General features: G+C 31.6%; 2 protein-coding genes across 5 annotated transcripts; one reads left to right on the top strand and one right to left on the bottom strand.

The window, feature by feature from the left end:
• The first annotated feature begins 5,692 nt into the window (after positions 1 to 5,692).
• SCPL51 (serine carboxypeptidase-like 51) lies at positions 5,693 to 11,636 on the top strand. The gene is made up of 12 exons (XM_088509767.1): positions 5,693 to 6,124; positions 6,217 to 6,311; positions 6,408 to 6,515; positions 6,593 to 6,877; positions 6,991 to 7,058; positions 7,617 to 7,722; positions 7,810 to 8,036; positions 8,827 to 8,896; positions 8,972 to 9,022; positions 9,142 to 9,194; positions 9,315 to 9,447; positions 11,230 to 11,636. The coding sequence occupies exons 1-12, from the start codon at positions 6,013 to 6,015 to the stop codon at positions 11,296 to 11,298; spliced, it is 1,377 nt and encodes a 458-aa protein (XP_088365893.1). The 5' UTR covers positions 5,693 to 6,012; the 3' UTR covers positions 11,299 to 11,636.
• Positions 11,637 to 13,658: 2,022 nt separating this feature from the next.
• Positions 13,659 to 25,807, bottom strand: LOC107629287 (coiled-coil protein). 4 transcript variants are annotated; one of them, XM_016332036.3, is made up of 25 exons: positions 25,111 to 25,807; positions 24,239 to 24,406; positions 23,249 to 23,323; positions 22,862 to 22,940; positions 22,372 to 22,436; positions 22,197 to 22,286; positions 21,840 to 21,929; positions 21,616 to 21,702; positions 21,337 to 21,420; positions 21,009 to 21,128; positions 20,761 to 20,789; positions 20,531 to 20,663; positions 19,607 to 20,071; positions 18,268 to 18,806; positions 18,101 to 18,164; positions 17,865 to 17,967; positions 17,612 to 17,772; positions 17,008 to 17,133; positions 16,624 to 16,694; positions 16,024 to 16,086; positions 15,432 to 15,504; positions 15,026 to 15,145; positions 14,404 to 14,481; positions 14,180 to 14,230; positions 13,659 to 14,094 (listed from the first exon to the last, which is right to left on the bottom strand). In XM_016332036.3, the coding sequence occupies exons 1-25, from the start codon at positions 25,363 to 25,365 to the stop codon at positions 13,993 to 13,995; spliced, it is 3,291 nt and encodes a 1,096-aa protein (XP_016187522.1). In that variant the 5' UTR covers positions 25,366 to 25,807; the 3' UTR covers positions 13,659 to 13,992. The 4 variants fall into 4 exon arrangements, with proteins under 4 accessions (XP_016187522.1, XP_016187523.1, XP_088365891.1 ...); XM_016332037.3 differs by having other exon boundaries at positions 22,372 to 22,431; positions 25,111 to 25,805; XM_088509765.1 differs by lacking the exon at positions 20,761 to 20,789 and having other exon boundaries at positions 20,531 to 20,677; positions 20,997 to 21,128; positions 25,111 to 25,805.
• Between the last annotated feature and the right edge of the window lie 1,269 nt (positions 25,808 to 27,076).

Here is a 27,076-nt window from a genome sequence, read left to right as displayed (position 1 = left end):
TTTGTAAAATTTTTAATTAGGTTTTTATACTTTTTTTTTAATTGGATTTCTGCACCAATTTTTTTTTTTCAATTAAGTCCCTCTTAGTAGTAATTGATTTCATTATATAGAGACCCAACTAAAAAAAAATTGGTGCAATGATCCAAATAAAAGGAAAAAAACAGTGTAGGGACTCAATTGAAAAAAAAATAGTACAGAGACCCAATTAAAAGAAAAAAATATAAGGACCTAATTAAAAATTTCGCAAAACTATAGAAACAACAAAGTAATTAAACCTATTTAATATCATATATGATGTATGTGTATTTGGATTTTGGAGGGGTTACGTTATATATATATAGAGCTACTACTAATAATTATGATTTATAATTTTTTTTTTTTTCAATTTTAGTAATAACTTTTGGCGTCTTCTTCTTCGTTGGTCTATCTTCACCAAATTTTAAGTTTCCAAGTTACGTGTGATTTGGGGATGGCAGAAAGTGGAATTGTGGAAAGGAAGATGAGACTGGATGTCAATGTAATTTTTTTAAACTTTGAAATTATCCAATTTTGACATTTATAATATCTAAAGATTAGGCTCCACCAAACCCCTTCTATTCCACATGACACAATCATTTTATAAAATTTGAATTTTCTTTTGAAATTATGTGTTGTATATTTATGATCATAGTTATAAAATTGTCTCGTTAATTACCTTAAAAAAAAAATACCCATTGTCATAACTTAAGCACAGAAAAAAATTTAACCCAAAATGATATTGATCTATTAAGTTAGAAAATATCATAACTTAAAGTGCATATATAATATATATATTAAACCTTATTTATTTACACAATGTAGAATTCAAAACCCTATTTTACCAAAATGAAGCTCCATGTGTAAATGTTTATTTCTCTTAATATTATCTATTATTTTAATATATTTATAAATTCTTACATGTGGATACAATTTATATTTAAATACACTAATTATATTACATACATTAATTTATAAATATACCAAAAATTCAAAATGTAGTGGTTAATTTAATTCTAATTTTAATATTTTGTCCCTTCTCAGCCCGTTGGTAACATAAGTGCAATTAGGGGTGGCAATGGATAGGATATGGTAGGGTTTGGAGCCAATCCTAACCCTACTCGCGAGTTGAGAATATCTCAACCCTAACCCTACCCGCTCTTAACCTGTGGGTACCCGACCCTACCCGCGAGTTATAAAAAAATATGCAATATTATTATATAATTTGATGATAATTTAAAATAGAACTGACTTTTATGTAAAAAAAATATTAAATTATAAATTAATGATCTTCTTTTAATGACTAAGGATCTTTTGCATTTAATGAGAGGTCTTTAATTCAACATCCATTTAAAAAATATTTATATATAAGTATATAACATATACATATATAAGGTGCGGGTTGATCGGATAGGATTGAGGCACAATCTACACCCTACCCGACCCACACCTTACACTATCCGCTACGAATCGAATTGACAACCCTACCCAATCGAATGGGATCGAGTTGAGTACCCGTGGATAGGGTACATGTTGCCGCAATTCCTTCAAAATTGTAGTGTGTCCATAAACTTTTTAAAACTATTACCTCTTTTTCTGTTAGTGTCACTCATGGACTTTTGTTTTCAGCCCATGATCTAGAGCCCTAAACCCAAAAGATACCTATGTTGACCAAAAACAAGATACCTGTTAAAATTATTTTAGGGCTAGCAAAAAATATCTTGGCCCAAAAAATAGTTTTTCTCCAGAAGAAAATAAAACTTTGTTCATAGTTCATAATTTGTTGAGGAAAATGCAAGTAGGTGAGTAGAGTATGTACACATTGCACAATGGTCCCATAATTGACAAGTTACTATTTTTTTATTTAGGCTCAACATGGTCCCATATTATATTGAATATAACCATGGTGTTTAGGGAAAAATTAATTACTATTATTGTTGATGATAGGCAACTCAAGTAGGACCTAAAAATTCCTTTAAGTTGTAACGACAATAGAAGGGATAATTAAGACAGCAAAAGTGATAATAATGTGCAAACATATGCTGATGATGCATAATTCTAATTCTGAGCTAGAAGGCCAGCTAGGTTCCCATTTTTTTGTCCCCTAAAGTTCTTTTCTACTTTGACAACGACCTTATACCATAAAAATTAAAAAACATCATTTCATCCCTCATATTTCGGGAACTTTTTTTGTTTTTTAACATTTTATTTTAAATAAATCCATGGTTGGTAGTGTTTGAAAGAGCTATATTTATATAATATAAACTCATCTTAATGTTAATATAATTATATGGTAATGGTAGAGAAAAAAATAGATAGAATTTATCTTATTTAGCATTCGTTAATTGTTGTTGTAACAATTAACGAATACTAAACAATAATGAACGAATGTTAAATAAGGTAGTGTTTGGTTGTTGTCCATGTCTCAAAGAGACATACACACGGCGACACACCTCTCCTGTTTGGTTTAGTGAGACACAATTTTTTTATGGATACGGAAAGATACGGATGGATACGGAAACACTAAATTTGTGTACCAAATAGCTGAGATACTAACACATAACTTGTGAGACACTAATTTTTTACAATTTTACCCTTATTTAATTTTCAAAATTCCAAATTCAATCCCCCATCCTCTCAAATCTGTCTCCAATTCTTCTCCCATGCATCGCTTCCCTCTTTGGCTGCCACTTCTCATTGTTCTCAGCAGCTCCATCCTCTATCCTTTCTCATTCTCCCACTGCCGATCGCCGCCTCTCCATCTTTCTCTTCGCAACGCCAACTGTTGCTTCTCTCCCACTTTCTTTTCTCAGCACCCAACACTCCTCTCTTCCACTCTCATCTTTGCTCACTGTGCCTTCTTTCTCTGTTTTGTCCTCTTCCTCGGATAGTCAGATCTGCATTCAATTTTTTTTGCCGTCGATTGCCATTGCTCCTCCATCAAGAACTGCTGCGTTTGCTCCTCCTTCTCTCTCGAAGGATTCGGACTACGGGAGTCCAGATCCATTGTCATTCAGATTTGCCAGCGACTTCAAGCTTGGATGGCGCTTCCCTCCACATCCTCTCTTTAGCGACGTCATTCATTCTTTTCAAAAAGAACGTCTCTAATCTTTTTCTCTTCTATTATTCCTTTATTAAAAAAAAAATAAATTTGTGTATCTTATTTTACAGATATGCAATAATATAAATTGAAATTTTTGTTGATTTTATTAAATTTAATTTAAATTGGTATATTGTTGCTTTTTGTATTTGGTTAAAGATTATAGTGGTATTGATGTTGATGATAACTCTAAAAGAAGGGATTGGACAAAAATAGTAGTGGAAAAGAATGGCAGAGATAAAATTGATATTTTAGTAAAATTTTGAATTGTATATTCTATTGTGTCTAAGTTATCAAACAAGATAAAAAATTGAGTGTTTTTTTATATCTATGTATTTATGTGTATTTATGTTTATGTCTTTATTATTTTGAAATATCAACCAAACAGAACCTAAAGGCAAATTTTAGTTGTTTTTGTTTAATTATTTTTTGTTTTCAAATATTTCCGTAATTATATATGGACAAAGATTCCTACTACTTTTGGCTGAGACTAATTAATATGGCAATGTAGCGTCACATGCATTGTAATAATCTTCAATTAGACAATTAGCAAAGGTGAAATTTTGTACACTTCGTTCATAGCTCATCAACTCCTACTCACCAAAGCATAAACCACTTTTATATAAAGAAGGACGATGACAAAATGAATATTAATGGGGAGTTTTTCTTCATACCATAAACAGATTTTGTTGACCAATTAAGAAATAAATAAATAAATAATACAAAGTTTCAAAATTTACAACTTCTTCCAAGCAATATAAGGGGCCTACCGTGAAAGGTCTCGACTACCAGAAAAATTTTGAGAGACAAGTGAGATAATATAAAATGAAAATATATCATATCTAATTTAAAATATTAAAATAATAAATTAATTAATCTCTTATCTTATAAATTTTTTATTTTATTTTATTTGATGTGAAACTAATTTTTATACACTTCTCATACTTACAATATTGACAATATATTATCCTGCTTTTGAGACTTCAATTCCGTATTAGAAAACAATTTATTATAGAACTTAATTAATTATTATGTATGCTGACTTTTGCCAATAAGGTTAGCAGCCACTGTGGTTATAATCATTAATGAGATCCAAATCCATAGCATGAGTAGTTTTCTCCGTAATAAACTTTTTGCATTCTCCACCAAAATGTTTGACCACTGTGTCTTTGGCTATAATAATAATAATAATAATAATAATAATAATAATAATAATAATAATAATAAGCCACCCAAAAGTAATAACTCAATGAAATGATACCCAAAAATATTTTATTAGCTAAAGTTAAAGTGCAAATAATTGAAAATAAGATAAATCTTTTACGCACTTTGTTTCTCTTTTCAAGAGCAAGTTGTTGGGGGGTTTGTATAGGGCATGCAACACGTGATTTATTTTGCAATAAATTAGTTGTTAATTAGGTGCTACAATTATAAATAAAATTATGTTTAGTTAAAAAAATATTTTCACCATATTTGGATAAATTCTTTTAATAATAGCTAGATCATCAGAAAAAAAATTATTTTGTTAAACTTATAGCTTTTTACCAACCAGAGTAATATTTTTTAAATAAAATATACTATAAAAACGAACAAATGTTTAATTTTTCATTAGTTAAATAAATTATAATTAAATAATATAACATGTAGTTTCTAAAAGTAAGGACTAATAATTAAAGTACCTTGAACTAATAATAAAGTATTCTCATTTTATTTTGATATTTACCCATTTTTATAAATAATACTGGAAAATAAGTAATATTTTTATAAAATGTACTATTTTAATTTTATTATACCAAATACCACACTGTATTAAAAGCTTATCAGATTTTATACCATCACACTGTATACCATTAGCATTTAATTATCCAATCAAATATTTGAAGTGGACTTGGAAAAAATTAATAAGCATCCATATCTCTTCAACCATCCCCATATTAATAAGACAATAAGTTTAGTAAAAAATAAATGTGAATTTTCTCTCTCTTTAATAAATTATACATTATCATCTAACATTCATAAGTTATATTTTCTCTTTCTACAGTATAATTTGTGACATTTTCTCTCATTTAATTTACTAGAAAGAGAGAGAAAACAAGATGATAATTACACGCTTTTTAATTTGAATATGGAAGCAAAGAAAGTGTTGGACTCGCGTATGGAGAGGAGGGGTGCTTCACCTCGTTGTGGGATCAGAGGAAGCAAAATTCGAACCCTGCGAGTTGTGTCCCTCAAAATATGAAAAAAAATTACCCAAAACAAGAAAAACGGATGGTTCGAATTCCATTCCATCAACTGTAAATCGGACCATGCGATTTGTGAAGTAAAATTTCATGACCAAAGAACTCGAATGGTCCGAGTTGTGTCCTCTGAGTTTTTTCAATTTTTTTAACATAAGGTCCGATTTGTGTACTCTGAATTTTTTTCAATTTTTTAAATACAAATTGGAGGGTTCGATTTGTATACTCTTACAATTTTAAAAAACACAAAAAATTACCATGTTAAAGTATATTACTCATTTTTCTTACATATCAAAATTTTTTAGCCATAATTACAATATAAGACTAAATAACTTCTCTCGAGAAAAAGACAATGATTTATGATGATAGTGAAACAAGACACAAAGTAAGTTAGTGTGGTTGGGTTTGTTGTTGTTCATGGATTCAGGTTGTGTTATGAGTGTGTGTGTGTGTGTGTTTGCAGTAACTAGTTACCTTGCTTTTAAGGATACCCTTTACCTTAAAGAACAGAACAAATAACCTACTTGCTTGACTCATCTTTTGTCTTCCTTACTGACACAATATTTTGACTCAACCACTCTGTCCATATATATATATAGGTACCCTTTTATATATCCTTTTATTATCTCAATCACTTTTTTTCCCACCTTTATTCTCCAAATGGCTAAGCTTCTTCTTCTCCTATTCTTTGCTCTTCTCTTTCATGGAGGAATTGGAATTAAGAGTAACCAAGATGGATCAGAGGAATGGGGCTATGTAGAAGTAAGACCAAGTAAGTCCACAAATTCTTAAATTCATTCCATACTCTCTCATCATCTCCAAATTAATAATTGAATTTGTAATTTTTTTATTATTATATTACAGAAGCTCACATGTTCTGGTGGCTTTACAAGAGTCCTTATAGAGTGGAAGATCCATCAAAACCATGGCCAATTATTCTGTGGTTGCAAGGAGGACCTGTAATAACTACTTATATATATATATATGTTATGGTTTTATTAGATTGAAATATTGTGAATAGTAATATATAATTGTTAAAACATTTTAATGAATAGGGTGCTTCAGGAGTTGGAATTGGAAACTTTGAAGAGGTTGGTCCATTAGATACTGATTTGAAGCCAAGAAACTCAACATGGCTCAAAAAAGCAGATCTATTGTTTGTGGTAAGTGGTGAATAACTAGTGAAACAATAATAATCAAATTATGACAACAATTTTATTTTTTTTGTTTTTTGATATAGGATAATCCGGTTGGAACAGGGTACAGTTTTGTGGAGGATAAGAGTTTGTTTGTGAAAACAGATGATGAAGCAGCGACAGATTTAACAACATTGTTAATTGAGTTATTTAACAGAAATGAGAGCCTCAAAAAGAGCCCTCTTTACATTGTGGCAGAATCATATGGTGGCAAATTTGCTGTGACGCTTGGATTATCCACCACTAAAGCCATTGAAGAAAAAAGACTCAACCTCACACTTGGAGGTGTGGCATTAGGTGATAGTTGGATCTCCCCAGAAGATTTTGTGGTATGAAATAATCTAATCAAATAAAATAAAATCAAATAGAATAATTATAGTTCATCATCCATGTGTTTTTGTTGGTTGAAGTTAACTACTTTATTCACATTCATATATTGTAGTTCTCATGGGGCCCTCTGCTTAAAGACCTTTCACGCCTTGATGACAATGGGCTACAAAAATCTAACAGGTAAATTCAAAGATAAATAGGCTTTTTTATTTTTTTTAATTTGTTTGCTTGGATTTATAAATTTTTAATCGAAATTAAATATTTATAGGCTTTTTAGATAACAAATGAAAAAAATAACTATTTTTTGTTGAGATATTTCGATATTTTTCCGTAATAAAAATACTATATATGCACTAAAATTTAGCTATTAAATGAATTATTATGTATTTATGTATGAATATATTTTTTATATATTTTAATATGTATTCTATATTTAAACATATAATATGAGTAATTAATTTGATAATTTATTTTAATTAAAAACTCAGGTATTTCAGAAACGGAAATATTTGGTAGCCAAAGAAAATCAGCCAAAAACAGTCATAACTTGTCTTATTTAATATTCATTAATTGTTGCGACAATTAATGAATACTAAATAAGACAAGTTCTGACTGTTTTTTTTTGTCTCCCTAGCATTACCCTTTAGAAAAAAGATATTAGGAGTTTAGGTATATTTTATTTATGGCGTATTGTTGTATATACATTAATGTTTGGATGAAAATATGAAACGAAATCAGTGTGGCTGAGAAGATCAAGCAACAAATTGAGGAGGGTAAATTTGTTGATGCAACCAACTCATGGAGTGAACTTGAGTCTGTTATTAGCCAAAACAGTAACAGTGTGGTACCTACCATAATATAATATTAAAAATTCATTATCACCTTCTAGAAGAATTCATTTCATTTAATTAATAAATTAAGCGTACGGCAGGATTTTTACAATTTCCTAGTGGATGCTGGAAGTGATTCAGTAGCGTTATCGTCAGCAATGGAGTTGGGGTTATTTAGGGAATTTTCTATGAATAGATACTCAAAATATCTGACTTCAATGAGGTTGAGTTCTTCCTCATCTTTATATCCCGGTGGTGGCAATGATCTTGACACTTTACTTAATGGGGTCATCAAGAAGAAATTGAAGATCATCCCCCAAAACGTTACGTAAGTGCAATTAATTATTTGTATGGAGATAGTAATTTAGATGTTAATATATATTATGTTAAGTTGTTTAGTTATGTTAAATTATTAAATAATTTTCAATTATTAAAATATTATCAAATTTCTTATTATAAATCTAAATATCATAGTTTTGTTTTTGGTGTCAAAACATCATAGTTTTGTTGACATAAAAAAGAAATGTTTACATGCATTTTCGGTAAATATAATAAGTGTAAGATAAATAATATAATAGTTAATAAATGTTACTTTTTTTTTATTGTTAGTTATAAGCATATTCACTTAAATAAATAGAATTATATATATATATATATATAAATAAAGATGTTTAAAATATTTTTTAATAATTAAAATTTAATATATATAATCAATTAAACTGTGTTATTTTTATTAAAATTAAACCAAATAAATTAATTTGACCAAAAAAATAATAAATTAAATTTTAAATTGTTATAAATTAATATTATTTTTATAAAAAATAACATAATTTAATCAATTATATATATTAAATTTTAATTATTAAAAAATATCTTAAAAAAATATTTTTAACATCATTATCTCAACACCCTCATCTATATATATATATATACTGAAATACTGATTAAAATGATCAATTATTTGGACATGATTTGAAGTCCGAAAAAGTAATGTTAAAATAATAGGAATAGAAGGACTTCAAAATGAAAAAGAAAAAGAAAAAGAAAAAGAAAAGCTTATGCACAGTTCCATTTTATTGGAAGGGTTTGATGACACAGATACTGTGGTGACCTGACAGGTGGGGAGGACAGTCTGATGGTGTTTTCACCAATCTTGAATCCGATTTCATGAAGCCAAGAATTAATGAGGTCAGCAAATAATTACTATAATTATAATTATATAAATGTCAAACCAACTAATTGTTTTTTTTTTTTTTTGGTTAGGTTGACCAACTTCTGGCTAAAGGGGTCAATGTGACCATCTACAATGGACAGGTAATACTTCTTTTAATGTCCACAACACTTCATTCTTGCTAATTAAAAATCTTGAGTTCTAGATTTTGGAATAGGAATTAGATGACTATTATTTTGCTTTAATTGTGATTATATTATAGGTTGATCTGATTTGTGCAACCAAAGGGACCGAAGCTTGGGTTAGGAAACTCAAGTATGCATCTATTATAATTTATATCCCTCTTAATTTATACCTTTTAAAGATTAGTGAAAAAAAAATCAATAATGCTTATTCATTATTTTATTGTATGGTTTATATTTGTTACTAATATAGGTGGGAAGGGCTTCAAAATTTCTTGAATAAAGAGAGAACACCACTCTACTGTGGAAGTGACAAAACAACCAAAGGATTTGTTAAGTCATACAAAAACCTACACTTCTATTGGATCCTTGGAGCTGGCCATTTTGTAAGTCAACATCTAACACCTATCTTATATTATATGCATGCCTTTTTAATTTGGCAATATTAACTTGCCGTGTGCTTCATCCCTCCCCGTTATCTATTAATAGTGATGGATAATATAACCACAACCAATTTTTTTTTTTTAATTGTATCATATATTTATTTTTTTTAATTTGTATTATGTGTTTATGTGATGTGAATAAATTATGAACATTTATGAACCTTTTGTTTAAGAGTTTTTGCATTTACAAGATTATTACTCATTATTCGCCAATGAGTTATAGCTCAAATGACATAGTCTCCCCATACTCAATTAAGAGGTTGCGAGTTTGAGTCTCCTATCTTTGGTAAAAAAAAAAAAATTATTACTCATTATTCTTTCTACTTATTTGGATTCTTTCGTATGAAGCTAAGCCACTAAATAATTTCCACTAAAGAGAATAAAACCCAATAATTAGTGGGAATCATTTTAGAATTGCATTTTTCAAGACAATAAAATTAAATGGCATATTACAAGATCCGATGAATTCTCATGTGTATGACAACTAGCATATTGGAGTTTATCTATTCCTCATGTGATATATAGAACAAAAACGAGTGTCTTGTTAAAATTTAAAATAATTAATTTAGGATCACTTTTCTGATTTTCTTTATCCGGAATAAAAGAGGAATGCTAGGGGGCCAGTAATTTTGATGTTTTGTAACCATCAATTGGCCATCAATAGTATTTTTAATGGTGTGAAATTACATCTAATGGTGAGAGATCACTCACTTTTGTTTTGATGGTTGAGTGCTGGTCAAAAAACATAAAAGTTGCTGGCCCTAAACTTTTCAAAAAAAAAAAAAAAAAATCATCCTTTGAATCTTGATGTGGATCTTAGTGGAAGGTACTGAAAATAACATAAGAAATGATGGCGTAATGATACTGGAATGACAAATATATCCAAGAGAAAAATGTACGAAATGATATGTAATGGATCATAATATTCGTCAACCACATGCCTATTTAAAGAAGAAATATAGGAAATTATTTTTTAATTAGTTAATTTTTTACTGTAAAATTATTTTTAATTTTTTTTAGAGAATTTAAAAATTTAAGATAAAACATTATTTCAAAAAATTAAGTGAAAGAAGTTGACTCCATAATTCAACTCTATTTAAATATATGTTTACTGAGACTATTGTATTTTATTAAGATACACAATTTTACAAATATTTAATATTTTAAGAATTGTAGGGTGCAACTCCATGTGTAAGAGCATATTTGGGAAGCCTACAAAACATTTTCTATTTTAAATATTTATTTTAATTAAACATGAATATTAAAGAAATTTAAATATTTAAACTATTTACATTGAGACTCTTAGGTAGCGTTTGTTTTGAGGTATTAGAACAGAGACTGAGAGACTGAGACAGTATCATGTTTGTTGGCTCAGAGACTGGTACTAAAATTTCTGTCTTTGTCCCTAAAATTTCAGTATTTCAGTACCTCCAAAAAGTAGGAACACATGAGACTGAAATTTTTAGAGACGGAGATTAAAATTTTAATAACATTTTATACCAAAAATATCCTCATTTCAATTAATTAATTCTAATTTTATCCTTTGTGCAAATTAAATTAGAGTTTTATTCTTGTTTCAATTTCTGTCTCTCACTTTACACCAAACAGAATATTGAAATTTATTTCGGTCTCTGTCTCTTAGTCTCTTTCTCTCAGTCTCAATCTTTCAGTCTCTGTCTCTCTACTAAAAGCTACCTTAATTAACTTGTTTGCTTTCTGGTGTAGGTGCCCACTGATCAGCCATGCGTGGCACTAGACATGGTGAGTGCAATTACACAGTCACCAGCAGCTTGAAGTTAACCATAGAAGAAAAAAGAAAATAATTAAATAAGAGTATAATTATTATTTGTACAATAATAAAGCGTACAAGAAAAAAGAAAGAAAATGATGATGAAGCAAGAAAGGAAGAGCCAACAATCAAACTAGAACAGAACAAAACAGAGCAGAGAATAGCAATGACCAGATGAATGGAAGAGCTATATATATAGGGATGCTATTTATTGATTTTTCAATTACAATGTCATTCTTTCTCTTTTCCTTCAAAGTTTTGGACATTCATGTCTTTGTTTTCTGATTATGAATGATCAATGAGAAATATAATTCTTTTGGTTGGCTCTGGATAAAAAACAAAACATGTTATTTATATTTATTTTCAGACACACTACTGACATGCAGCGATTATTGTTCAAACATTTATGGATTTCTACTTTATTCTGTTCATGAAGTTAGATATTTATAACACCAGAAAGATTCCTTACATAACATGAAGTTACTAACAAATTCACATGAAAACATCTGCACGTGAGTCTCTACCTGAAGTTAAACATAGCTAGACTTAACACGTTGTAGGGCATTGATAAAATCCTTTGCTTGCTTTGGAATTTAAATAGGAATTGACATCGTTTTTTTAAAAACTTCATCGTTGCTTCTAAGATTTGATTATCGATCGAGATGGTTTTCAATGTATAATGACAAAAGGTACCATGTTTGCGACAACTTGTTTGGTGCTGAGAGCCAAAACATAGAAAAATAAAAAAGCGAGGGTCACTTGAAGCTTCGGTTTTTAAAAGTAATTTAGAGACGGAAATATGTTGTAAGAACGTGATTTTATGAGCTGAATGGTTAATATAACTACAGATTAAAGCCATGTTCAACCATATATGGTATTCAAATTCGCTATTATAAGTTTATAACATTGAACTCCAAAGCTCATCTGTTATAGGCACAAAAAGTAATTAGAACATTTTTCAGACAGAAAGTTGAAGGTATATAATAAAAACAATTAAGCAGTCTAAAAATGCGATAAAAAAATTATAGCGGTATAAAAATGTTATACAGGTATGTAACCTGCAAAAGTTTAAAGCTTAGTGTTGATGGCATGATAGCTAAACCATGTGATTAAAAGATTCACTAGCCATATAATGAACATGAAGTCATGATTAGCCTTAGCAGCAGTCACATGGTATAACAAATTATTTTGATATTTTGTGCTTTTTCATTTAAATCCACAAATGCACTTTTGTTAACAAATTATCATAGGATCGGTGAGTTATCTTTAGCAATTAATTAACCTGGGATAATCTTATATTTTATTGTTTATTATTTTTAAATCTAAAGTGCTAGTTACTAGTTAGGATGTGCCAGATCCCTCACGTTTAAGAGCTGGTAGCTGAGAAGCCAATAAGTCTCAGTTACAGTTGACGACAACATTACTATTTTGATTAACAAAAATGCTATTTTCATACCAAAATTAACTATTAAAATTAATTATCACGTATTTATACGTATATGTATAATTTAATTTATTATTAATATATACTTCATATTCTAATGTTATATTCTATCTTAGTGACTAATTTTAATATATACTTATCATAGTTATTTATTGAATAAATTATATTAAATCAATGGCATGAGACTTTCCATTTAGATATGTACCGCCCCAATTATGCGACATGATGCTTATATTTGTAAGCAGTTTTAACGTGAAAGAAATAACCAAGAGATTGTGGTCAACGAGGTTGCTCGTAAATCTAATTTGGAGATTTTAAATCATGTCTTTATCAGCGTCGCTTGATAATATCTTCAGTACTGGTATCAAGTAATATATTTGTATGGTTATAGATATAAGAGAATGAATACAAAATAATGAAGCTATAAAACTCTAATGAAAACAGATGCAATAATATAAAGTCATGATTAAATATATTTATTGAGAAATATTTCACGTACTAATCTTTTTGCCAATTAAATTCAATCAAATTAAACAATAAAATATAATTAAATGAATGAATAACAGTGATAAAATAATTTGTTTTAATATTAGACTAACATGATTGAGAAAAAAAAATTATGCGTATAACATTACTCTTGTATAAAACTCTACAACACTAATATTGAACTGAAATTAAATTTATATTTTAATTATTTATAGTACATCCGTAAGCGATAGGAAGAGGGTTGACGCGTTGCTAGCTAATAATTATCAGTCTCCGATGGAAAATTACCCCACCGACAACCAAATGCTAATGAATATTGATGGTTGAATACGAAGTCTGCTATACTGACGTAATTACGAAAAATCTCAAAAAACAAATATTACAATTTTTTTTATTTGAGTAAAGTTCAAGGTACATAACTTTTCATTCAAGCAATTCAAATAAAATATTACACCATATATATTGACGCATTAAAGAGTTAGGAAAATACAGAGGGCCAACAAGAAGAATTATACGAGACTTTTATGTGATTAACATTATTGTACAATTACATGTTAATTTTCAAAGGACTATCTACAGCAAACCAGAATAAGCACAGATTTGGGAAAGACACTTCATAATTAATAGGGGATAAAGTATCGTGCGATTGATATACAATACCTTTACAAAGAGCTCTGCCAAAAATGGAAGGTGTGGGCGAAACGGAAGAAGCAAGAGATTCTGTATGCCTGACCTCATACGCAACAAGAAGCAACTAAGACGGCAACTCTCATTCAATCTTTTCCAGTACTTCCAACCTCGTTTTCCTCTTCCAACCTTTCATAGTGGCAACAAGGTTGATCAACCCAACAATCTGGCTTTTAGTGTATTCCTGCAAGGAAAGGATGCTTTCTTAAAACACATCGGCAATAAAGATAATGCATGGTAGTAGAACTGTAGAAAGGTGCTGTTCTTACTGGATGTGCACGTGCCCAATGTACATATTCTGTCTCTGGCAGGTAATAAGCCTGGTTTGAAGTCCAAGAAAATATGTCCATGAATAACCAATAAATGTTGATTGCATAGAATAAGACTGAATATTGCAACTGATCAAGGTAGCAACACGATCCAACTAATGCTACCCAAGTGACCAAAACTCACCTGTATTTAGAAACAATACAGTGGATAAGTTGTTACTTACCTTAATGAAAGTTTCAACCATTTGTAACTTGGGCCTCACATTAAACGACACAAAATGCTGTAAGCCATTGATCAAAACCTGGAAGAAAGACAAAAAACAAAGACCAACATAACTTTTAGAAGAATTACTTAATGAGCAAGAAGATTCATCAATATATTGATCATTGGCTGCATCACATAAGAATTTTTATTTCATAAGAAATTCATTTCTTCTAAGAATAGATTATTACTGCATCCATCAAATTACAATTTTTTAAAGGTTTTAAAACACATTAAGAAATCATAAAAATTGCACAAGACAATACTCTTATTTATAATAATACGGGAACCCTAATCTATCAGAGAAGGAAAAAATCATGAAATAAAAATATCAAAACATCCTGCAATATCACAGTAACAGATTCATATACGCCTTTTCAATGTATAATCTCATAATTTCAACAGGGTAAGCAGTATCTGTGGGTCTAATTTCCTACAGTAGATGCTGAAATCTTAAGAGACTTGCTAGTGGACGGGGATGATGATGATTGAAATGAAATGAAAGGAGTAATACTCTACCAAACAAGCTCCAAATCCAATCTATTTAAAGCACTGTAAAAATTTTATTACAGCTCAGAAACAACCTGCAGATCCAATGACATTAGAGCTCTTCCTTCGTCACTACATCTCTTCACCCGTGAAAGTCCTTCAACAAGAGTTTCTGCTACGATTTCGAGTCCATAATCCAATAATAGGTCTTGAATCTACACATACACAAAGCATAATTTTTGAACAAGTCTTGATGCTAGCAATTCTTATCCTCTGTTTTTCCTCCCCCCCCCCCCCCCTTCTTTTTCTCTTTTTCCCCTCTTTTCTAGGAGAGATAAATAAACAAACAAATTAAACAGAAAGGGTTTAACACACACTTGAAGAGTATGTCTCACTATAACGAGTAACTAATAATAAAAAAAGAATACCTCTTTCCGAAGTCCCACACACTTGAAGAGTATGTCTCACTATAACGAGTAACTAATAATAAAAAAAGAATACCTCTTTCCGAAGTCCTCCATGAGCAAGTCGTGTTTTAAAATGCTTAAATTCACCCAGCAACAAATCAACATACCTACAATACAAGAGCTTAAGTTATAAGAGAAGAAGACAGAACAAATGTAGGAAAAAAGGGGTCTGAATATAACTAAAGCTAAATGACACCAACATATCTAAATTTTCAAAGTTACTCACTCTGGTCCCAAGACTCAAATATCAATGAGAATCTGATGATATGAAACACATTCTGCAAAGATTCTTAGACTTGAATAGCAATACAAGCATGTGGAACTAAAATCCTAGAGTATAGTTTTCCTAAATTGAAAAAATATTAATTAATAGCTGCTAAACCGTTAGTCTCCCTAATTTCTTCACATAGTCAAAAACCCCATGTTTTCCTACTGTAAAATATCAGTGATCCAATATTGCAGATAAACTTTTGCAAGTACCTGTAATTAATTGTTTATCTCTTGTATAAATTAGCAACTAGCTAGACTTGATGTAATAGATTATAATATAAAGAGATAAAACTAAAAAAAATAAGAAGAAAAATAAAAAGGAAAAATTGGAACTCAGATAATCGCAAAATACGAACCCATTATGCTCCATCCCAAGCTCTTTTACCTCCCATTTAGCATTGGCGACGCGCTCAACATACCTGTAAGAAATTGGCTAAAAATTGTAAAGCTGAAATTATAGTTTAAAGTAATTACCATGGCCATGCAATAAATAAATAGTTCACCCCAAAAATCATGTCGAAACCTGTTTCCCTGTAAACTATCATACATTCATACCCACTATAAGTAGTGCTCAATATGATGTCAAAGACACTCCAGCTTATCATCAAACATTTACTAACAGTTGAGATGGTTATATGCCCTTAAAAATATACTTAAAGAAAAGGAATCCTTATTCGTTAAAATCTTTATACAATCCAAAAATACAATATAGATTGTATTTTCCGCACGCTTTTTTTTTTTTTTGGTAGTTTACAAGAGCAGGACACATTTCTTGAGTAATTAGTTCATTTTAGTAGTTTATGCAAAATATAAAAAAAAATACAATTCTGTTTCAAGTTCTCTTCAAAGATGATCATTCTACTATTGTGTCAATTCAATTGCAGAATGATCATATTTATTAGCACTCTGTCCAAAGCAACCTTGCAGACAACTAGCTTCATGTACTTTTGTCTTACCCATTAATGTGCAGCAATAATCTAACTGTTGTCCGATTAACATGCTCTACAAGATCAGGTACAGCATCCACCTAAAGAAACCATTATATATTAAAGATCATTGTTATCCATAGTTCAACATATCAGAAAATAGCCAACACAACCTTATGATACATAAAGATAAAGAATCAGACAAAACTATATCCTAACAATCCAATCCAAAAATGAAATTCTACAGGACCTTGAACCTTGATTAATATGTATGCATGTGCAAATCTCTAACTGATGTCATATTGTCATTATACAAATTTTTTAATAACACTTGACAGAATCAAGTTAATAGATCTGTCAATATCTATTTACAGAATAGCTTAACCATCACATGGATATTAAGATTCCACTTACCAGATGCACAAAGAAATCTTCAAGTACAGTTGAATTACTTCGCAATAGCATTGATTGGAGATGAGCTTTGGATCTATTCAATATTTGAGCAACAACAGAGATAGTGTCAACAGCTACACATCTTTCCTGAAAAATAGAATTTACAGGGTCATGTGCTTATACTACAATGCATCTATATTTTAAAATCTAAACTAAAAAAATAAAACAAGCCACAAGAGACTGCAATATAAACAATAATATGAAGCAAGAGAGGAAATATATTTCCTGAAAATAAAATGTCTCCTGAAGTGTAGCCTGGACAATAAACAAAGAAATAACCACAAAATGTTTTATGATGGAGTATATAATGCAAGTTGCAAATAAAAATTAATAAAAGATCTGCTCAACCAAATCTGAGTCCAGAATACTTTCTGTGCCAAATTCCAGAAAATAATAGTTTACACATACTATACAGATGGAATTTTCTAAATTATAACCAAATAAATAAATAAAAATAACAAAAAATTGAAAAGTTGAAAAGCAGTGGATTTTAGCTATGTGAAAACCTCTATTTTAGAACATGTGAGTCACTTTTCTTTGCCACGGAATAAGTTAACATGAATACCTGGAGACCAAAAGAAGTTGCCGAAGAGTGACTGAAATTTGTGCTGGGAGGGCTCGTAGGCTTCAACTCTGCATGTACAAGAGATGATGGTGAAGATGAGTGGGTCTTAATCCACTCATCACAATCTTGGCTTATTCTTGATAAGGCTGTCTTCAACCGATCTGCATCCACAATTGAAGTCAATTGCTATTTACAATAGCTCAATTGTATGTCACTACCAATGTGCAAGTATGTAATACACTATGCCACTTACAGTTGAGAGAGTTGCTTGAGCTTTTTCCACTTGAATTAGTGTTTTGCTGACCAAATATTTCATATATAAAATAGAAAAAAATTTCAAACAATTGGCACATTCCCTGCATCAATATACTCAATCAGGAAAAAACATTTAAAGAAAAATAAATAGATAAAGTACCATCAAGTTTATATGTGTAAGTTTAAGAGGAACGGGAGGAGGTGGAAGGTAAAGTGGTGCAAACTAAAACCCACCTTAAAGAACTCAACATTTATTACTTCTAACTTCTGCATAAGCCTTGCATATTTATCCATAGATCTGAAATGTTCAAGACATAGAACATCCAGTTAAATACTTGAAACAACATAAGTATACGGAGGCCAAAAATTAGTTTTCTAGTCAAGAATGCAAAACAATTCACCTTAAAAGACACAAAGAAGATCCAGTTTGTGTAGTATTATCTGCATCATTACCATGAGAAGAGGGAACTCTTCGATGGGGTTTAGAACGACGACTTGGCAATTGACTGTCTTCATCAATAAAGTCCGCAAGAAGATCCTCATTTTCATCTTCTGAAACAGAATTGCCACCATTCATCTTGTTGGAATCATTCTTTCCAGGTGACTCTTTATCACCATTAAAGTTATTTGAACCTCCCTCAAGTTCACTATGTATTGATCCATTAGATTGGGAATAACCATGACCTTCTCTAGAGGCTGATAACTTATGCAAAAAAGGGTTTCCACCTTTAACCCAATTAGAGAACCCACTCCTTCTAGCACTGGTGTGAACCATGTTCATTGATTTGTCAGACTGGATTGCACCGGAATTAAGTGATTTACCACCAGATAAAGAAATTAGCGGTGCACCATCACCAGTAAGTCCAGCAAAGCTGACTAGTTGCACTGTATCTGGGGGTAATTTTAGCCAAGTCTCTTTATCTAAAACCATTTTTAGTGCCTAAAAAGAAAAAAGTAACAAAACAAATTTAATCATAAATATAACAATGGAAACATTATAGCATCATTTGATCTACGTAGCCAACTCCACCTAGTGGTATAAGACTATGTTATTGTATATATAGTAAAGGAGACATGCACATCCATGAGGCACAGAACTGGGCAATTCAACAAGCCTGAGAGATTTAACAACTTTAGAGCCAATTAATTAGCATTGCAAGATTGAGTACCTCAACAAAAAGTAGAATTAATTAATTTTATAGCAAGTGACAAGTTATTTACTTTGCAATAGCTTTATCAAACTAGCAAATGTTCATGATTCTCCACACAATTATAGCAGAAGAATTTATAGGATTCTGAGCATTCTGGTATTTTAAGAATACATTACAGAAAACCAGCAGCGCCACAGATCGTGGAACAAAATGTATAGGTCACCATTTTTAGATTGAGAAATACAAAAATGAAAAATCTCTGTAATTTTGGTTATTTTATATCACAATTAAATTCATTAGAATACTGAACCAAAAAAAGATGTGCCAGAATGCCCAAACATGCAACATAAGTTCAAATTTTATAACAATGAAAAATATTGATGTTAACATAATCATCTTCAAAGTTGCAACATCACCCACTTAGAGATTACATATGATGCTAGAAAGCATATGAAACAGGAGACTTCATATGACACTGTACCTGCACTTTACATATCATACAAGGCTCTAAGGCACTGTATGAGACATTGCAATCAATATAATGTGAGTCTAGCATCCATGTAGAATGAAAAGCGATAGGGTTACTTACATGCACATTTTGTCGATGAAAAGCGTTGAAATAGTTTTCACAAACGACCTTCAACTTCTGCCTGAACTCAACTGCTTCAACTCCACAAAAGGCTTCCCCAGCCAAAATGAAAACACTTAGATCTTCATAATTTCTCAAGAATTGGTGAATACTTGCAGAACATGCTGCAGGAGAAGAAAGTAAGACTGACATACGACTTGCAGTGAGATGCCACAAATTCTTGCGACCTCTTTGAAGGGTTTGTGAAACAAATGCTGTAGCTTCTTTGCGAAGATGGTACCATGGGGATTCACTGCTTGATGCCACAATATCCTCCTTACTAGCCTCATTTATGGGATCATGAGAATCAATGTATGATGGTCCAGTAGCTTCACTGTTTGTTGCAGGTTCCTCCCCACAATTGCTGCGGCTTCTTTCATCTGAATCAACTTCCTGGGCCATAGTTGAAGTTTGTGCTGCTGACTCCTGATATTAATATTGACCATATGCATTAAACTAAATAGCATGTATCGACAACTATAGACCCTTTAATCATGAATTTACACGACATAAAGTAACTTGCTTCCCAATCTCAAGCAAATGATGGATGCATAAACTGAAATTTTTTGAGTTGAGAAAAGAATAGTCTGTGAGAGAATGATGATTTGCTCAACTCATCAAAACCAAATCAAGAAGTTATCCAACTCATATGTTGAATAAGATATTAAGATCATTTCTTAATCTTGACTGGTTCATAGAACAAGAGAGTACATCCAAGAATGATTTTTAGCCTCCAAACATCTCAAAGAAATTTGAAAACATAAATAAACGCCAAATTTGACAGAAGTTTATACATACATATTTGATAGCTTAAAGTAGAATTAAAAAAAAAAAACACAACAAATGGGGAAAATGTGTTTACTTCTAACGAACAAATAAATTTACCTCTCTCTCCAGCTGAAAATCCATAATTTCATGGTATGAACGCATAATGTCAAATAGTACAGCCAATGTTCTTAACAAGCATTGCCTAAATTTAGACTCAGGTATTTGAAGGCATAGGTCGCTGTAAGTGAGCCTGGAATTGAAAAACTAACATATCAGTCAATCTAATGTAATATGAACCAAAGAGCGATTAAGAAGGGAGTAAATATGCTTGCAGATGAGAAATGTACCTACTATTTTGGGAAGCATCCTCCTCATCCTGCAAAAAATACTGATTAAATGAGTCTTAAAGGACCAAAATATGTAAACTAAGAGCAACACCGGTAAGCTTCAGCAACCAAAATGTCAACAATTCCACACTAAATTTAATTCACTTGTCAAGTGGGAAAAATATGCTATTAAAATATCATGCTTCCTAAACAATTGCTTAATACAGATTATCTAAAAAGAAAATAGGCTAGAAAACATGCTCGCATACCTCAAGCACAATAGCCTTCAATACAGTGTGTGTTTCTGATATAACTTCTTGCATGAAGAAACTCTGTATCTTTTCAGCAAGACCAGCAGTATCCCCTATCAATGCATATGCATCTATTACCTGTATCACATCTAAGTGTTATTTCATTTACAATATGTTTCCAATAGCCTAATTGTGAATCACCGCATAACATAAAAGGTAAATGGGAGAGCATTGAAACACATCGAGTGCTGGTGTGGAGAGAGAGAGAGAGAGAGAGAGAGAGAGAGAGAGAGAGAGAGAGAGAGAGAGAGAGAGAGAGAGAGAGAGAGAGAAAATTGAAACTCACTGTTATATAGCCATTTTCCTTGAATTGCTGACATACCCCCAATAAGAGAGCATCCAGCATCTGTAAAGTTTTTCCCAGCCAAACCTACATCGATAAGAAGATGAAGAATAACAGTCAAGTACACAAATAGTAACAATGTCACCAGGAATATGTAAAGATACATAAGTAAATGTGATTTATTCAATTACACAAATTCTAACAAATAAGGAGAATCTCAAGGACAAATCACTGCTCAATTTATCTTTGCCAAATTCTTCCTAATAGTCATTTAAAATTCACCTCCACACCCCGGCTCATCTCTTGTATTACTGAAAGCTCTGACAAACTATCCAAGAGTTGCAAATACTCAGAGAGGACTTGAAATGCCTACATAATAATCAAATATAAGAAAAATAAACAACAGAGACATTGGATAAAGTCCGTGAAACTAAGAAACAAACATTTGATGTAAGTTGGGACTAATTATATGCAATCCCCATATTAAAACGTATATAAGAGCCTACTTTGCAGTAATTTCCTTCTTCCGCAAGAGATTCAAGTGTCACTTGCATGTCCAACGCACGTTGAAGCTCACTCAAGATTGGAAGAACGTCCTATAAGGAAAATCATGCATTCAAGAAGTTATCACCATATATTATATGAATGCACGGACATACATCTTCCATACCCCAACCCAACACCACCCCCCCCCCCTCTCTTTTCTCCCACAAGGAAAAGGTGTCCTTGGCTAAATTACATTTATTTCCCCACAATCAATTCATGAATAACATGAAAATCAGTTTTGACAGTACATCATAGAACAATGTCATGAAAATAGGGAAAATTTAAGCACAAGCATTTTATAAAAGAGAGAAATATACCAGAAGTGCTTGTTTCTTTTTTGAATGTGAATTCACAATGAGATCCCTTGAAACCTCATTCATAGATGAGGTCAAATGTCTTCTTCCATTCTGCAAACCATTAAAAAAATAGAGTAAAGGACATAGAGAGCATTAGAGCAACAGTAATATTTGCTGACACCGTCATGATACTTACCATGCATATGACATTTGCAATTCTCAAGTCTTTTTCTAATTCTCTGACCAAATCCATCCCCTTCACTGACCAAAAGTAAGTATCAGCTTCTTAGCCAAAAAAATCACAATAAACAAAATCATCCAAAGACGGAACTAGCATTGCTTGCACCCAACTTCAAAATTTGTCAATGAACTTAGACAAAGAATGTTGATTATTTAAACCAGAAATGATACGCCATACTTCCAAATATATTAACTCATTAATTATAGAAATAGGATTCAAACATTATCTGGTCAACCAACAAGCTATTGACTTATTTATACAAGAATCTATCCGATACCCAGGAAAATCAACAACCAATAACCCCAAAATAAGCAAATGTGAGTGTACAACAGAAAAGAAATGCAAAACAATATTTATGTCATGCATGGTTGATGTACTGCAAGTCTATAACTTGCACATAGAAGGTGACCAAATTCTCTAAATTCAACTCGAGTCTTGATCTTACCCATTACTTCATGATGCTGCATAACATGCCGAGATAAACGTTCTGCTACTCTGTCCAGTTGTGCTAATCTAAGGGCAGCCTATATGAAAGAGGTCAAAGCACCTTGTTAGGGGAATTCATAACATGTAATGGAACTAACTCAATGGACTAACAAGAATCACACAGAGAATAATAACAATAATCATGATAGTGAAACCAAACTAAGAAAAACCGCAATAATCATGAAACAGCAATTTTCCGCGAGCTGATAATCATATGATGGATGCCTTATTTTTTGTTGAACAGAAGAATGACATAACACAGGACCCATAGAACGATTCCCCCCTTAAAGATAAGAAAGAGTTAAGCATACCCCAAAACAGCAGGATTGGAAAACATGAACTATACCTGTTTTTCTAAATATGTAAGCTCGTCATCTTCAGCTGGAGTGTGCTCTAGAACATGCTTAATTGGGTCAAAATCCTGTATAGAAGTTTATATAAATATTTTAGTGGACATTTGCACAAAACTCACTCACCTTGTAGTGATGATGTACAAATGCAGGTAAATTTTGAATAATCCAATTAAACATGAGAATAAACAATTATATAGCCTTTTTACCCCCCCCCCCCCACAAAAAATATTTTTAGCATTATTTAATGTCATTGAATTTTTCAGTTTTCTCTAACAATGTTTCAAAAAAAAAAAAATTAGAGGCAACACTACTAAGAATGATTTATTGTTCCCTAATAGTTTGTAGATAGACATGGTTTAGACACTATGGAATTGCTTGACCATTTAATAGTGAGGCAAGGCTCAGTTGTTACATCATCAGTAATTCAGTATATATGTGAAGTATAAAGCTTATATAAATAGCAGTATGTCATAATGTCAACAGGAGAAGTTATAAGCAAAGGTAAAGATGGTAATAGAAAGACAAGGTTTTGCAAATAAGCCATGAATCAAAAGAAATAAATTCTCAAACAGAAATTACAAATGGATATGGATTCACATTGGCAGAAGCTCGGTTCTAAATAGGACTATCATATATTAGTGAGGGATAAGTTTGCAGGTACCAATTTTTACCAATTTTTCTAACATGAAGTGTAATATCATTAGGTTAAAGCTACAAGACTAATTCTTACAAAGAAGAATGCCGTGCTCTAAATTCTAGTGTTCACAACCATGTCAAGTTTTCTTGAAACAGATAAATACTCAGAAATTCCTACAAGTTTTTTTTATAATTGTACAATCTTCCAATAAACATGGACACATTTAATAGTTCTCTTCTGATTAAGCAACATGAGCTCCATATAACAACAGTTTCATTGTCACAAGGGAAGTTGCAAGAAAAAATCAATATGAAATTAAAACTAAATAGATACATGCAAGCAGCACCTCCTCATAAAATTCATCCTCTAGTTCCTCCACCACTTGGCTATTTGGTCTGCTACCATATATTGAACTCAGTTCTTCTGAACTTGATGAAAGACTATACCTCTGATGAGGAGGTAATCCTGCAAGAGCACGAGCTACAGCAGCTGCAGCAGCAGCTCGAGCTGGAACCTGTTCAACAAGATTTATAAAACATGAAAACAAATCAAAAAAGAAGTCGTTCGTTTGAATAACTGAACACTACCAGCAAGAATGCAAATGTGAAAAGCATCATAATTACAGAGCGCATTCACTGCTAGGTTCACTGGTAGGCTTAAGACATTATCAAAATATTAGTAGACCTAAGCTATCCAGAATTCAGAACCATCAACTTTCTGGACAATAGCTCTTCATCCTCGCTAAAGAGTCAAACTACTGCAATATTAGAACAAATTTCCTAACAAGTTGCAAGTAAATATGAGAGCGGATGCAAATGTCATCCAAATTAGAACAAGACTCCATGCGTATGCAATGCAACCACGACTTAAATCCATGATCTCATGCACTTCTATGCCGAAGCACACTTACAAACTTTTACATCCTAACCTCACAAGTTCATGCACGAAATTTTAAAGTGACTTATAATCAGTGCTGCCATAACATCAAAATTAGAATCCCGCAGTTTATTACCAAATTCAAAACTCTGCATTACATACATATAAACACATTAGAAGCAACAGAACTTACGCATCATCACATTCCCAAACTAACAATATCCATAACCAAATCCTCCTCACAGTTCAACAATCCAATCGCACTACATTATCCAGAACCAAAACCAATAAAGCATTACCAAATTCAGCTCCACGTGAATTTCGAGTGACAGAATCGATTACCTCGGGGCGATCGGAGACGGAAGGGATCAAGCCGAGAGACCTAGCGGACCTAACGGAACTCAAGATCTTTTCGCCGACTTTAGAGAGATCCATAGCTCCTCCTCCCTGAGAGAGCAAGAAGAAAGGGAGCAAGAAGAAAACCCTAGAGCTATCGATCCCCTCGCTTACTTCGCCATTACCAGTGTTGAAGCTACTGGTATTGAGTGTGAACGGATTCCCGAGAACGCTTGCAAAGGGGAAAAGATTCGGCTGCATAATCTAGCTCAACGCCACTCTCATGGTTGTTCACTGGAGAGCGAGTGAGATCTGAGCGGTTAATGGTTTATATACTAGAAGCGAGTGAGACATAGAAGCTCGATGAAAAAGAAAAAGAGAGAGTGTGTGTGTGTATATAGAGTAAGGTGTGGTGGTTGGAACTTGGAACTAGCTACTGATTGTGTGGATGCGGTGGTGGTTGTTACTTGTTTGGCGGTGCTTTGTGCTGAAGAGGAGTGGATTGGAATTTTATTCTGATCGGAGACTGACTTTTTTAAGCGGAGGAATGGGGATTAGAAATCAGAAACTATGAAAAATCATGGCACTATTTTTTTTTTTTTTATCGCCTAGATAATTCACGTCGTCCCGGTGGAATTCAAAAAAGAGTAAAAAACTAAAAATTAGCTACGCGGAAACTCTCTTACCATTTTCGATTTTTCGCTCCTTTTTTCCGGTTTCCCCCTTTCTTATAGTTAATTTTTTGATCAACCGGAAGTAGTAAAAATCATAAACCTGGCAATGCATACTAAATCCTATAAAATACTGTAAATAATTTAGTAGGGAGATCTTTGAATTTAGGTTTGAACTTTATCGTTATAATGATATATTGATATTCATTCTTTTAAAATAGTAATTGTGAATTTAATTGTTTTACAAATTTGTATAAGTTTTTCTTTCGTAATTTACACTAATATTTTATAAAAGAGAAAATGACATATAAATTGTTAAATTTTTTTGAGATAATTTCATCCCTCAATATTAGAAAATATAACACCATCTCTTACTATTTAAAATGCACGACGTATGAATTTTTTTATACAATTTTTTTGACGAAACGTAATGGAGTTGATGTGTCCGTAATGAAACTGATATGATCTATTTAAGAAAGGTTATGAAACAACTAAGTCCTAACATCTAAAACGACGTCATTTCAAAAATAGTGAGTGTAGCCCTTAAATTTAAACACAATACTATGAATGCCATTATATATAATCACACACACACAATTATATCAAGCCCTAGTACATAGAAGAGTGACGTTGTCCGTAAAAAAAACAATGATTGATCGTTGTTGTTCCACTATTGCTGTTTTAGGAAGTAGCTATGATCAAGCTTTGTTGGTATAACTGTTTTTGTCTTGCACAGTAATAAGTATATTTTTCTTAAAACTTATGGTATAGTATTTAATATTTGTGTTTTTTGCTAAAAAATATTGCAAATAGGTGATGTATTTGTTGTTTCAGCTTTTTGTCGTAAGACTACTTTTCAAAAGCACCCAGTGGTGAGTTAGTTTATCTTCATAGTCAAATTGAGATGTTTTCACCAATGAACTTTGATTTTATCAATTTTGGTGATCTGATTACACTGTTCAAAAAAATTAGTTATCAATCATAAGGAAACCTACTGTATGATCTTAAGAGAAAGGACATAAAATTCGAGGGGTGATACAAGTATCAATCGAATGGGATCGGCTAAAACGAAAAACAAAAACACTTATGAGTTTTATATATTTTTTTTTATCATCCTCTTTATATATTTTTTGATCATCCTAATCATGATCCAGAGCTTGCAGAGATTGCTAATAAGAAAGATGTGGATCCAGTTGAGGGGGAAAGCTTAGGTAATTTATCTTCTATTTATGATAGCTATGAGATTGTAGAGGATGAACATCTTCCTCCCGGTTATGAAAATAACTATAAGAGTGGTGAAT

This window comes from Arachis ipaensis, chromosome B3, assembly GCF_059453495.1.
Source record: "Arachis ipaensis isolate K30076 ecotype BB chromosome B3, ASM5945349v1, whole genome shotgun sequence".
Classification (NCBI taxonomy): domain Eukaryota; kingdom Viridiplantae; phylum Streptophyta; class Magnoliopsida; order Fabales; family Fabaceae; genus Arachis; species Arachis ipaensis.
Note: the sequence above shows the minus strand (reverse complement) of the source record. Positions and strands in the feature narration are given on the sequence as shown.

Bases quoted from the DNA above. Each gene is read 5' to 3' on its own strand.
- SCPL51 (XM_088509767.1), top strand. From the start codon at position 6,013: ATGGCTAAGCTTCTTCTTCTCCTATTCTTTGCTCTTCTCTTTCATGGA. The intron at 6,312-6,407 runs GTAATAACTACT...TTTAATGAATAG, and splicing joins TGTGGTTGCAAGGAGGACCT to GGTGCTTCAGGAGTTGGAAT. The intron at 9,023-9,141 runs GTAATACTTCTT...ATTATATTATAG, and splicing joins TGACCATCTACAATGGACAG to GTTGATCTGATTTGTGCAAC.
- LOC107629287 (XM_016332036.3), bottom strand. From the start codon at position 25,365: ATGCAGCCGAATCTTTTCCCCTTTGCAAGCGTTCTCGGGAATCCGTTC. The intron at 18,807-19,606 runs GTAAGTAACCCT...TTTTCTTTTTAG, and splicing joins TTCATCGACAAAATGTGCAT to GCACTAAAAATGGTTTTAGA. The intron at 14,095-14,179 runs GTAAGAACAGCA...CTTTCCTTGCAG, and splicing joins ATTGGGCACGTGCACATCCA to GAATACACTAAAAGCCAGAT.